Below are 14,526 nucleotides of genomic sequence, written 5' to 3' on the forward strand. Positions count from 1 at the left end.
AAAATAATATTAAAATAATTAATAAAGACCAATCATTCAGAAAGAGTCCCATGATGGTACTGTCCCTTGGCAGCATACAGACTAACAGAAGTCATCTGGATACTGCTCTGCGCAGCAGCAGGGCTCAGTTGCCATTGACAGAGAAGGAAAAACCTGAATTACCAAAAGATAGCAAAAGTAAAACTTCATCTTGAGTGCTGCATATCATTAGAAGACTATCTCCACAAAGATACTACGTACACATTCAAATTCAAGAATTCCTGAAGGTAGAATCTCAAGCATACTTTGTTAAAAAGTTGAGAAGACCAAAGAACTACCAGAACGTCCAATGTTGACTGAGACCAACACTTGAATGACAAACCAGCTAGTTCTGGATATGGGTAAAGGAAAATCTTACGTGCTATTTCTGTGTAGGCAGTGAAGAAAGATACAATTAAGATTCTATATAGTACTGCCCTATTAATAAAATATTTTTAAAGTTTTAGAAAAGCAACACAAATTATTACCTATGCATTTCTTTTGCATTCCTGTACAAGCTGCATTCACATCCCATGAATAGTACAGTATTAATAAGAAAAAGAAGAAACTACCCTAAAGAAATCTACCATGGTAAACTCCTCATTTTCTACAATTCAAACTATGCATACACATCCTTATTATGTCCTTTGAAAGAAAAAAGATGCCTCATTTCTAAATTATATATAGTAGATCTGCACATGGCTTACAGCAATAGCGTTTCAAACCTGCTTCACTTGGAGAGGTTTGGCACTGAGCACGATTGCACATACCTGTAATTACAGGACACTGACAAATCATGCTGAATAGCTGCTGAAGGTATTTCCACAGCTTAAATCTACTCCTTCTGGTACTGAGAAGAAAAAATGCTTAAAATTTATTAATCCAAGCAAAAATCTTTATTTAAACACACCTTTACTGGTGGTATTGTATTAATTTTTGTCACTATATACTTCAACAAAAGAATATTGAGTTTACTTTACAAATCTTGGACTAAGAATCTTGGACAAAATGATGCAATTCTAAATGCCAAAAAATTATTTAAAAGCACAACCTGGGCTACATAAGGAATTTAAAGTCTAATTACAATCACATGAATTTAAAGTAATTCAATAGAAAGTGCATTTTGAAGCAAATACCAATTAATATATCTTTGTTCTTTCCTACTACAATTTAATTTTGACAGTGCCTCCAACAGCACATTGTTTAAAATGTAAATACTCTGAATTCAACTAATCTCCAAAAATATTTCTACATCAATTACTTAAAACAACCTTCACCAATAAAAAGTCATCTTGATTTTGTTTCAATGTAAATTATCATTCACATAAAAGGATTTTATATAAATATATAAATATATAAAATTTTATATATATATAAAAAGCTCTTCACTTAATTTGGAAAAAAACGTCAACCATCCCAAAAAATCCCAGAGAAGACAACTGGTACAATGCTTTTTTTATCTAAAATTGCCAGATTTCACAGCCTGAAAATGTCTTTTAATTTACAAGGTTAGATTACTGCTTGCACAAACACAGGAAGGACAGTTTGTGTACACCTTACTTTTAAAATCTGGATCCTAAGGCACACCTTAGAGCTATTTGTGTCTCTAGGTGTGCTGCTTTATCAGTTCAACACCAAATTTATTCCACTAGGAACCCAAAGGACAACAGCCACAGCCTGATGTATGCTTTTTCCAGATACTCCTCATCATTTCAGATCTTGGAGCTGTTAATCCAGAGGAATCACAGTGACCTCTATCAGCTTGTAGCCAGTCATAAGTCACGCGCCTGCATTTTGGCTGACATATACTTACATGACCTCTACTTTGGGATGTAATTTTTAACACCTGTAATCTTGTTTTTACCAAATCCTTTTTTTATTTTTTTTCCACCCTGTAGGAAAAGTTACTGAAACTGCATGTGTAACCCATTTTATATTAGAAAATGTACCTATTGCTTACATTACAGAACACTGAGACAGTACTGAAAGCAGTTAAACTGCAAGTAAATGCAGGTCCAGCTCACAGCTGCCATTCTTTAAGAAAACACTGATAAACATGGTTCGGTCTTGCCTCAAAGTTAACTGTTTTCAGCACTAGACAGTGCAAGCACCCATGATCAGCAAGGGGAGGAACAACTACTGTTGCCTTATGTGACTGTGTTGATCATCTTCACACAAATGTTGCCTAGTTAAGTCCTTGCACAGGGACTTGCCAAGTTGGATGGGGCTTGGAGCAACCTGCTCTAGTGGAAGGTGCCCCTGCCTGTGGCAGGGGGTTGGAACTAGATGATCTTTAAAGTCTCTTCCAACCCAAACCATTCTAGGATTCTATGAAATAAAAAACCCCAAACAACATTCTACTAGAAGCTGGAAGGTTCTGGCGTAATTGGTATGTCATCTGGAAATGCAAAATACTCAGGCACTTAGTACTGTAAATCCTTGTAGTTAATACAAAAAGTACTTCTGTGCAAAAAACCATCTTGTCTTCCTTATTTCTTCAACAGAAGGCAACAAATACAGTGTTCATGCTTAATGTCATAAATCTCAAAAGTTGTTAGGCAGTGCTTTAAATACCAACATATTTACTGTACAATTAAGCTGCTGTTTCATTGGTTTAATAACCTTAAAAATTCATGGTACCACACAAGACAAGAAGGTGTCTGAGGGACATGAGAGAAGGATCTTACCTAAATCTACCATAAGAAGACGAGTGAGAGTAGTGTAGAACACTGTCCGGCACCTGAGATCACTGAGGCTGGAATTCTCACTGATGCCCAAGAAAGGAAAGTGCTTACTCTGTTGAAACGTAAGCATATGAAAAGTTAAGTGTGCTACAAGATTTACTAGACACAACGGTTTTTAACATAGTAAGAAAACTTACTGTGTGATTCTGAAGCATGAATTTCACAGCCTCTATCTTCACAAGCTTTTTCAGGAGACTATAGGTAGGAGGTGTTAAGGAAGAATCAGCCTCGCAGCATCACGATTACATTATCAGGTTGTACAAACTGCCAGGAATTTTTAGTGAAGAAAAAAAAATCCTTACTGAAACAACAACAAATGTACATTAAAAATAACCCATATCTGAATTTCATCTAGAAATATACATAATAGAGATATTCTTTAGAACATTAAAGACCATAATCTATTATTAATTAAAGCAATTACTTTTCATGGCATATATTCTAGTCACAAAAGAGACAAATGAACTAAATGACTTCTATAATTAAACAGAGAGTTTCTGACAATAAATGTGCTGTTTTTTCCCCAGACAGACCCGTGTCTTCAGCATGTAAAAAAAAACAGTGGTTTTGCAACTGCCTGCATTGGAGATGACCGGCCCTTGGCAATGGGACTGGTTGCAGCCCTAAGCAGCACTGAAGTAATGGTCCCAAAATCTTCCTGACCCATCAAAATCACATTTAATTCATTTCAGTTACAAGAGCTAAAAACACATCTCATACATACTAAGTGATGTTGAACACTTAACAAAAGTATTTTCAGATGTATAAGAACTGAATGGGAACTTGTTCAGAACATACAAGATCTCAGAGTCAGAGCAAGGTCCAACACAAGGTAGTACAGCTGGGACTTTTGGACCTATCTATGAATACTTCCACAGGAATCCAGTGTTATAAAATACAAAGCTAATCTAACTGACTACTGCCAAGCATGAACTGAAATGTCCCGCTCCACAAACCGGCCGAGTTTAAGGCTGTGCCAGCCCAGCAGTGTGGCATTGGCCCCGGCCCCATGCTCTCCGCCCAGCGCAGGCCCCTTGGGAAGGTCTCCTGGTCTGGTCTATGCATTGCACTAGCAAAGCTACACGACCACCGTGCTGGAGCTCCTGGCCCTGGTCCTGCGGGATAAGCTCAAGTCTGTTTACACCTGCTTGTATAGAAGGGTTCCCAGGGAGATGCATGCTAAATGACACAGAAGCAGTGTGTTTCCTGGCCTGCATATATTCTGCAGATCACATATTCTAGCTGGTTAACTAGGTGGTTACACCTGATGAAATGCAATATGTTTCTTAAAAATATTTCTTTTAAAAGCATGAGAATTCATACTAAATCAAAAGTTGGGTTTGCAAAAACTGCATAATAAAAGCCCTTAAAGTTCAGGCAGTTAAGACTTGTTTCACAACTGGACTCCTTTCCTAGCTGTGTGCACTATGAACATCTCTAATAGCAAGAGCACACACCAATTCCTTGCCTCAGATAATGCAACCATTTGGGGTTCGGGTAACAGGAAATACACTGTGTATTCCAAAAAGATCCATGCTGACATCTGTGTGAGTTTTGTACAGAGGTAACCAGATGTTATTTCGCAAAACAGAAGCAAGAGAATGGCCAGAGTACTGGCCTGGAGTTTTCAACTCCTGCTTCTCCTTCATTTGACATAAAATTGCTGCATGGCTTTCAACAAGTCAGTTAAAGTTTCACTCTCTCAGTTCTGCAAGGTGGATATAAAAGGTCTTGTGACATCCAAGTATACTAACATACTTTTTCAGGAATGCCATAGGAAAATTCAAACGACAGAAACATCCGTAAGTATTGAAGGCATCAAATGAAAGAAATGACTTATGGGCTTCTACATCAGGTCTCATTAATTTAGCAAACACTGTTGATCTGTGGCACTAATGAAGTTCTTTAAGAAATAAACAGTATGATTATTATGAATTATTGTTATGAACTTTAGACTGTACAGTGCCTACAGTCCTGCACAAACACAAATACACGTAACACTTATTACTGTTGCTATTTTTTTTTGAGTGCTAGCTGCACTCTGCCATTCCTGCACAGAACTGATTGAAGAGTTCAATTACTTTTATGGGAATAAACAATTTCCCTTTTCATTTTAAATGGATTAAATTCTTTTTAAACAGGTAAAAGTGTAAGAATAGGGTTTATACCTGCTATTGGAAAATCTCCTAATCTAGTTTTAAGATGATGTTCCTCTGTCAATCTATAACATTTGACATAGCATTACACGGTTTTATATTGCAAAGCTACACAGTTGGTCTGGGGTTTTTTTCCCTGTTACAAGGGAGAGCCTTTCATAACATAAGGCTAACAAAGCCGTGGATAAGCAATTTTTGAGAGACTATAAATATTTTACCCCAAGTTATTGTACAAAATAACAACGAAACTGTAGTTATTTTGCTACAAAAATATACAGTGGAAAAGTTAATTATTAGAAGAACTAAACATGCATGAGGGAGCACTATGGCTTCCTAAGACATAAAGGAACGACTAACATATTCCATTATGTAAATGAATTCAAAGATATTTCACGACTGATCAGCTAGGAGGGACATAATGATTTATAATTCAAATAACTGAGCTTTGAAATCAAATTGGGCTAATATATTTCGAAATATGCAAACCTGGAATAATTGTGAAAGTAATGTAAACCATGACAGCAGCTCCAATCATTTGTTGCCTTTGCTGCTAAAACTGTCCTATGGCTTTTCTTCTTGGTTTTGGTTCTGTTATACAGTACAGTTCCTGAAATTATGGTTTGCTTTTAATTGTTGATTATCCTTTAGAATAAGACTATTATACACATAAGAAAAGAAAAATACCAATTTCTAAGACTGTGTAGAAGCTGACTGGCATCCAGGAAAGTACTGAAATTAAATAAATAATTATTTCAACCTTTCAGACTAGCCACAATTTAATCTGTATCAAATACTGAAAATTGATCCACTGGATCCAGCATCTTAACAATACACTATTTCTTTCAAAGCAATATATACTTAATGCCTTTTAAAAAACCCCTAATATAATGTGAAAAGGCCAAAGTTTGCAATGCCAAGAAGTAGTTATGAACTACTTCATATGTTTGAAATAAAAAGTACTTCAGTATTATTATTAAAAAAACCCCTATTGGTAGAGTTTTTAATAGGAAAAAAATACATATCTTTAAAAGCCAAAATGACCAGTGAAATTGGGTTGTACATCATTTTCTGGGAAAAAGGAAAAACAGCTTCGACAGGTGTAATTTATCATTTTTCTGATTTAATACCAAAGAAATATATTAAAATAATAAAAAGAATCCTGAAATCCTCAAAATTTGTAGTGATAAATAGCCCTCCCTGTCTTTATTGCATTATGCCTACTAACAGAAATATTGCATGGTGGATTTTGCCAGACAAGGACGATTATTTTCCAATAAAAAGTTGCATATTAAATTCCAGCACAAAAGTGGGTGTCTAATACTTCTGAAATCTTTTATGGTTTGCCACGGAACACAATTTTAAACTTAACTAATACAACATCACGGGGAAGTGAACCAGCATTAAAACCGTCTTTTTACCACCCCACCCAGCTAAGCAGAAAAGCAACTGTTCTCAGAATTTTTGTTTGAAATTTTTCCATTAAAGAGTCACTGAAAACATTTTGGTATTTATGGTTTTAGTTAATCTGTTTTTTGCTAGTCTTTAAACATTTCACACTGATGTTTAAGGTTTATGCTGCTTTATGTCAAGATTTATGTGCTGCTTTACATCCTAACTATGCACAGGGGTCTGAAACTGCTCTTGCAACAGTTAGCAAGTTTCTGCAAAGAAAAAAGATCACAATTTCATGACACTTCTACTCTTCAGGAGAAGATAGATTATTAAGTATCTACTTTTTCATCCTGTTCTAGGTCCTGATGTTGTATCTATTTAATGAGCAGAAACTCACTTGCTGCAAATATAATTTGAGTAATTTGAAAACTAAAATTATCCAGACATTTCAGCCTTGGAAAGTAGTATTTGCACCAGTAGTTTAAAGTGACCCTCATTTTTGAGAGCTACCATGGGAATACATGCATTTGCAAGCCTCCAGAAGACAATCTAAAATGCTAGATGCCTGTTGGCTTTAGCTGATTATTTCAGCAAGTATACACACATACATAAACAGGTAAGCACTTGAAGTTAGGTGCACCACATTAAATTTCTTGGTTATTTTGAAAGTGTCTCAAACCCTACTGAAACAATAAGTATATAGTATAAAAGAAGAGAGAGTTTATTAGCCCCTTCATAAATATAATTAAGAAATGCCTCCTCTTCTGTTTTTGACAAATTCCTTAGTGATGTTTCAGTTTCAAGTCCTTCCCAGTCCTAAAATTCACTTATGGAATGTGAAAAGTCACACGCATCTTTCAACCCAAGGGAATATATTAAAATTCTTCTGATAGGATTAGAGTTCAATGGAGAAATAAAATTATACCAATTGTGGTATTCCAGGTGCCTTCCCCTCTGCTTCTCTAACAATCTCCTCTAGAACATTACTGAAAAGTTGTTTTTATTTTAAAATAGAGAAGAATTTCAATATTGAATGTATTATTGAACCCTGTTGGTTTATTTTCTGTTGTGTACCTTTAAACATCGTGTCACATCAAAACCAGCTACTACTTTTCTTTTCAATCTTCTTGCTCGACTGACTGAAAATTCAAAGAGCGAGTATCTTCCAGCTTGTGATAAGCAAGAACAAGATACAAAAGCTTTGCAACAGATAGCAAGTGAGCACCACGATTTGGCCAAGACTTTCACAAAAATACCTGAACCCAGATAAAATCCATGTGCAAAGTCAAAGCTGTTTTATGAGTAATAATGATGGCACTGACACAGTGAGGAACTTAGAATTTGAGGCAACGACAAAACACATGCAGAGGCTTGTGCCTAAAATCTCAACTCATGCTTCATATCCTAGTTGACTCATCCTGAAAGTAGAACCAATCCTGCTCTCAACTGCCAACAGCATCAATACTGTTCTCAATATTCTTTATACTCATCAATGGTATTGACTTCTAGAAGATTAGGAATAGGATAGATGACCATAAGCAACTAGTTATATGTTTTCTCTTTTGTGGCTAAGAAGTAGGTGGAAATAAGCGCACCTTTAAAAAACGATGCATAGAGAAAGATAAACCAAAAGGAGTAAATATTAATATTCAGATTGGTTTAAAAATGTGGCATATGAAACAACAAAAGTCTCGTTATTGATATTTACCTCATTATTGTCAAATAATATATGCCGTATACAATGAAAAGGATATCCAACAGAAAGGTCATTTAGGAACTGAAGAGTTCTTGAAATCACAGGCTCACATCTTCCCCAGTATTTAAGATTTGTCACACTGGAATAAATAAAACAAAAAAGTGAGCTTTTCTAACACATCCTCCCCTTTTTGAGAAGTGCAGTGCAAAAATTCAAAGTAATAGCACATTATACTACAAATGTATTTCTGTGATACATCTTAGGATTTCCCATTTATGAGACGGAAAATTCTATAAAATCATGCTATGCCTTCTTCCTGAACAAGGGATTCAAACATTTTTGTAATATTGTAACAAATACATTCATTTTTTAAAAATCCATCATCTGTCATAATGAAATAAATTATATGGAGTTTACCACTACTTACATCTATCTTACTTGCTGACACAATATCTGGCCACTTAACTTCTCTAGTATTTATCTGCTCAGTTCTTCACAAGGTGAAAACGAATGGCTATAAATTCCCTAGGAAAATTTCCACAGGAGAAATGAGGCACAGAAAAACTAAGGGGCAGTTCACAGAGGTACTGATACACCGAATTCTCAGTGAAACTCTACCTCGCAGTTCTTGTACTAATCCCTATTTTTCTTCTTCCCTACACCGAACGCTTAACTAAAGTAAAGATACATAGGGGAAACTGCATCTCCCTAATTGCAACCCTCTCAGACACAGGCATTTAGGAAGCATACTCTGATTAATGGACCAATGCATAAATAATGATATAGGATAACTCTAGACCTATTATCAATCCTTGGGGAACACCACATAAAACAACTTACCGTTTTTGGACAACAAACTCTTAGAGTTAGCCTTTCAGTGAAATCATGCAGCTAACACTTGCTCTGCTACCATCCATACCTGAAGTGTGAGACATGAAGCACAGAGCCAGGACCCTCTACAACTTCTTCTGTGCTGTGGGAAAGTCCAGACACTAGTGACCTGGGACAGAATCTGTTGTGTTCACCTGCTAGATTTATTAGGAGGTGAAGAGGTGGCATTAGCCTTCAGATGAAAGGGGTAAATTGAAGCCAGTAAAGTGGAGGGATGTAACTTTTTTCAAACGAGGAGTAATTACAACAGTAAGTGAAGAGTCATTGATCTTGCATCTGACATTTCCTAGCTTTCTTAGGGGAATGTCAGGTAGGCCAATGTCAACAATCTTACTGAAGTGCAAGTATCTGAGACTTTCCGTTTCTGTTGTAAACTCCAGCCAGCAAGTCCAAGTAGAAAGTACGTCCCAATACACCCCTGCCCCAAGCAGCCCAAATGCACGTTATCAATAATACACTGACCATTAGTAACTTTTTCTAGAATTCCTGAGAGAATCCAAGTTAGGTTGCTTGGCCTATAACAAGTTGCATCCTTTTAGTTCCCTTTCCTGAAACCAAGTAAGTTAGGTTGCTTTGCCTATAACAAGTTGCATCCTTTTAGTTCCCTTTCCTGAAGCCAAGTACTGTGCCCTACTCATTCTGGGACATACACCATATCCCTCAGTTGCTCAAAAACCCTGAAGAAAGTTGAATGCCCTCTTCCTCCAGACAGAGAGAGAATGGTGTGTAAGTGATTCACAGCAGAGTTTCTGATACTGGATTCATCTGGACAAATAAAACCAGGCCATCACAGCCTTCTGAAACATAGCCCATTCAAATAAAAAGGAAGCATGACTTCCTAGCTCGGAAGCCCTGGCACGTATTCCTGCTTGGGATGCCGAATTGCTAGGGTGTATCCCAAACTGCCAGGTGATCAAGAATAAGTCATTTCAGATTTGTATGCCTCAGTTTCCTTGTCTGTAGAATATGCATAATGATTCTGACTTCACACTGTCAGATCTATCGATGCAAGACCATGATGTAAGAGGTATAAATCAGTAACAGTTATTTATACCATGACGCAGTAGGATTACAATTTTGAAATACAGAACATGAAGAAGAGATTTTAAATGCCTTAAAATCAGCATCGATTATTGCTTTTACATATCCACAGGCTAAAGAACGTACTACACCACATAAACAGCATTCTTGAGCTTATTAACTTCCTGAAAAAGAGATGAAGTTTAAAGCATCTGTTTAGCATTATTTGCTCAGGAAAAGGCAAATAACAATGCAATTACCAAAGCAGTAATCCTCAATTTAGATTTACAAACAAACATTGATTTAGTTTACAAAATCTCTATGAAAGCTACAGAGGTTCAGATTGCCTTAAAGAAACAGCCCATTCCATCAAGTCTGTAATTCACAGTTTATCCCTACTATGGGGAGTTCTGGAGATGTTTATAGTTGCACTAAATCCTTAACAAGTATATACCATACAAAGCAATAAAAATGCATTTGGAATACCTAGATTTGACATCAATATCAAAATCATAAAAAGGCTATCTTGCAAAAGAGCCAAATCTTTGTCCTTATGGAGCCAGATATAAGACATTTAATGAAAAACAAGAAGTCGCAATGACAGCTTGAAGAGAAAATTAAAACTGTATAAGTAAGACTCTTCATCCACCATTCAGAGTACTTTTGTGTACATCTATTCTTTCACTTCATGGTTGCATTTGGTTGGCTGAAAGACGGAGCAGTAATATAAAAGCCAGAAAGTTCTCATGAGTGAACAGAGGCTGAAAAATTTATATTATAATCATAGCAATTCCCATTTCTGTTTCTGCCTTATCAATATCAGGCAAGATGAAAGACATATAAAATGTAGTATTTTAAGAAACATCTACAAAACTTTATAAGTATCTTAGAAAAATTGTGAAGATCTAGAGACGAATCTCATAATACAAAAAGCATGTAAGGAAGAGAAGCCAAGGGATGAAAAAGGAGAAAAATTTACAGCTCTTGGAGGAATCACGGCAAGACAGCACTTGGATTTAAGTACTAGTGTTCTTGTTTCTTTCTTTCTCAAGCAGCTTATTGATTTAGACTATGAACCAAATGCAACACAGTCAAAGGAACCAATCATAAAATTTCAAATGAGTTATGGAAAATAAGAGCTTCATCAAAAGCTAAATGCCAAATTCACCAAAACATCGATGGTAGACAAGTGCTGAACACATTTTAAAGGCAAGTACAAAAAAAAAGTGGAAATAAAAAATGGCAGAATATTTCCAATTTTGGTGACCAATATGAAAATACTGAACTACAGACACAAAACTGAAAGAGCAACAGTAACACTGACCCATGCTGAGAAGCTATGAGACTGAAAAATTTAAACAAAAGAGTATTACATAAAGAAGTCAGTACACTTTGAAATATTTTAGTTTGCCTTTAATAAGAAGAATAAAACCTTTGCTTCTAAAAATTGCACCAGAGAAGCTTCCCAGCCTTGCATCCTCTGAACCCTCCAGCTTGCTATGAGACTTTGTCACCACGACTGCATACCAGTGCAGTTCCACCAGCACACCAAACATCTCTTCCCTTAATACAGTGACTTAAATGTATCATTTTAAGAGCCTGTGTGTTTTTAACCTAAAATCTAGAAAGGGAAGATCATTAATGACTAGATACTCCAATTTACAGTTCTCTAGCAAAAGGCTTACCACATTATCCACAGAAAAATACTTTGCACATTCAAGTCCTTATATTATTTGGCCAAGCTACAGATAGCCACTTCCAGTCTCTTAAATCCATTTCATCTCTTCCCGCCCCCTCCTCCCCCCAATCATTCTACTGTCCTTAATTTCCTGTCCTGCCCTCAGTTTACGATTTGGAAAGGCATCTTCGGACACATGGACTGTACCACACTGCTCTGAAAAGTTCTGCATGGTGCACAGCAAAGTCTCGTGCAGCCTTCATACAAGACGTAGCAGTTCTTATGGCAGTAGTGGATGGGAAATGATACTGCTGGAGTATCCTGGAATATACTGGAGTATTTCCCACATACGGAGTGGAACGCCCAGCTTAAAAGGGAGAACTTTAAAACTTGCAGTGCAATTTAAAAAAGAATTTTAGAGAAGGAAACAGAATCAGGGATGCATGGTAAGAAAGCAAAAGCAAAGCATAGTCAGCACAGAATAGGGAGTGCTAAGGGTGAGTATGTACTGGAGAGAGAAAATCCACTTGGTCACGGGATGGTGGGTACCTTCATTTATCACTGCATGCCAAGGTGCTCAAACATTGCTTACAGGCCATTTGTAAGCCCCCAAAGAATTCATCCACCCTCTTTCAAGAAGACCTTGAACCCCTTCTCTGAAATGCAATGGGCAGGTTCGTTATCACAACCAAGCTGAGGAAGCCCAGGAACATTATACTTCCTGCACACGCATAGGTTACTGCACCTCACACACAGGAGACTTGGTAAGATGACAAAGAAGCAATTGCAGAAGTTAAGTTGCTACCAGCCAGAAGAGATGATGACTGCTGTAAATCAGCAAGTTTGGTTTGGTTTGTTTTTTAAATAATTAAAGCAGAGAGTGAAAACCTTTTAAGCTTGTATAAGGATGACATGAATTGGAAAGCCTGAACCATGTACATTTAGGAACAGCCTTGGTCTCAAACTTAGGATATTATAAACGGATTTGCATTATAAAACTAATTTTAAAAAATTATACATTTTAAACAAAACTTCCAAAGTTCCTTAAGGTGTGTGCTATCCAATTCCCATTACAGTGCAAGAAAAGTGGGCGTCCAAATCACCTACAAAGACTTAGAAAACCTCTTCCTTATGTGTTACTTAACTTTCAGTAATAATGAACTTAGCAATTTGTTGGCTCTGTGCGGTCATGTTTTAATTTTTTCTTGTAGATTATCATCATTTACAATGAAAGCTCTCTGTGAATCAATGACAGTGATTAGATATATACTTTTCATTAGAGCTGGACAAAGGTGAATAGTTACAAAAATGCACATTCTGTCATGAATAAAAGTGCCAAGTTTTACTATGCTATGATCCATGGAGTTATATCAGTATGAATGTTCAAAAAATATTGAGAGTTTTTATACTTATATATTACTTAAACACTATCATCACATGGGAAATCTCTCATTATATATAGGTATATGTGCATCCACCATAGTGAAATCATTAGAGCAGTAAAAAAAAAAAGGCGGGAGGGAAGGCAAAAAGCATCCAACAGCAATGTCTGGATGTGCATCTTTTATTCAGGTTTCAGTTATTTTATCACAGCCAAAAATACTAAATATTTGGGCAAATATTTTGTAAGTCCGCCCCTCATGATAAATCCCTTGCACAGGAATTTGATAATAATTGAAAGGAACAAGAAGAGGCTCACAAAGGGTAACTGAAGAAAAGGTGCTTGTAGCCAAAATAAATAGAAAACACTTTCAGCCAAATGCCTAGAACAGGCTCAAGGAGCAGATGGAACTAAAACTACTCCAGTCTAAACAGTTCCTTGCCTCTTACCTATACATGGAAGGATCAAGACAGGTAGACAGCTATTCTCAAGGGAATGACCACTGGAAGGAGAGAGAGGACTCCTACTGGTTTTGGGTACAATGCCTCACTCCTTGTCTTAAGAGTCTGTGCCTTGATCCACTCTCTGTAGGCCAAGAGGTGTAAGAACATGTAATGTGGCTGTTTTGTGAGGAAGCAGGAGCAACAAGGCCAGAGAACTCCATGGAGACAGAGGAATAGCGTGTGCCTTTGAAAACAAATTTCAGCTGCTTAAGAAAAGAAATGGATTTGTGGGGTAAGACAGAACAGTAAACTGGTGGCTTTCTAAAATAACAGTGTGGTTAAAAATGCTGACTACATCCACAAAAGGGGAATGGTCTCTCAGTCACATATCCTGCCCACTGCTGTTATGAATGCGCAGATTATTCTCAGTAACAGAGCACCAGAAATGCTGCCAGACTGGATTGCCCCATCAGAGTGTAGTTTTTGGATTGTGTATCAGTACGTTATGGTTTCACACCCAGATTTGCCAACTGGCACGCTAGCAAAGTGGACACATGATTATGGATGTGTTGATAGAGCAGTTTCACAGCTACCTCTTAAAGCTACTGAGTTGTCCATTTCAAGCTGTAACACCCATTCTGTAAAATTAGATTGATCTAATCAATGAACAATTCATGTTTTTAGGAGAATACAGTAAGCTATGAGGAAAGATAAAAGAAAAATGTAGAGTGTGTAACCTTTTTAGCAACAGATTTTTGCTTTTTATGTACCTTGTTTTCTTTTAAAATCTTCCATGAAACATTAAAACCCTATGGTCTTTTCCCTAATTTACACTACCTTGTGCAAATACAGCCCTATCCAATCTAAACACATATAGCACTTATACAGCTTGTTAAATGCTATGTTATTTCCTCAATTGACAATTGCAGCAGACATTTCCTCTCAGTAGCAGAAACAAGTAGAAAAAGAGAAGCAACTGATGAATCTGGTCTTCAAAGAACGGTGCTCTTTTCCCCCTTTTTCCTCAGTTGTTCCAAGTTTCACTGTAGTTTGAAACAATAAAATGAAGCTTAGCTGTCTAATAACATGACATGGACTGCTTCCAGA

At 36.6% G+C, this 14,526-nt stretch overlaps 1 protein-coding gene across 4 annotated transcripts in view; it reads right to left on the reverse strand.

Annotated features, from left to right (window-relative positions):
* The window catches only part of RANBP17 (RAN binding protein 17), a 161,564-nt gene that overhangs the window by 56,961 nt on the left and 90,077 nt on the right, over positions 1–14,526 (reverse strand). For all 4 annotated transcript variants that reach the window (XR_003994191.1, XM_030504719.1, XM_030504720.1 and 1 more), the window contains exons 16-18: positions 8,065–8,145; positions 2,900–2,963; positions 2,706–2,814 (exon numbers count right to left, since the gene is read on the reverse strand). Coding sequence is in view for 3 of the 4 variants with exons in the window: in XM_030504719.1 (XP_030360579.1) it covers positions 2,706–2,814; positions 2,900–2,963; positions 8,065–8,145 (254 nt within the window). In the remaining variant the exon portion in view is untranslated. The remainder of the gene's footprint in view (positions 1–2,705; positions 2,815–2,899; positions 2,964–8,064; positions 8,146–14,526) is intronic.

This window comes from Strigops habroptila, chromosome 12 (assembly GCF_004027225.2).
Source record: "Strigops habroptila isolate Jane chromosome 12, bStrHab1.2.pri, whole genome shotgun sequence".
Taxonomy (NCBI): domain Eukaryota; kingdom Metazoa; phylum Chordata; class Aves; order Psittaciformes; family Psittacidae; genus Strigops; species Strigops habroptila.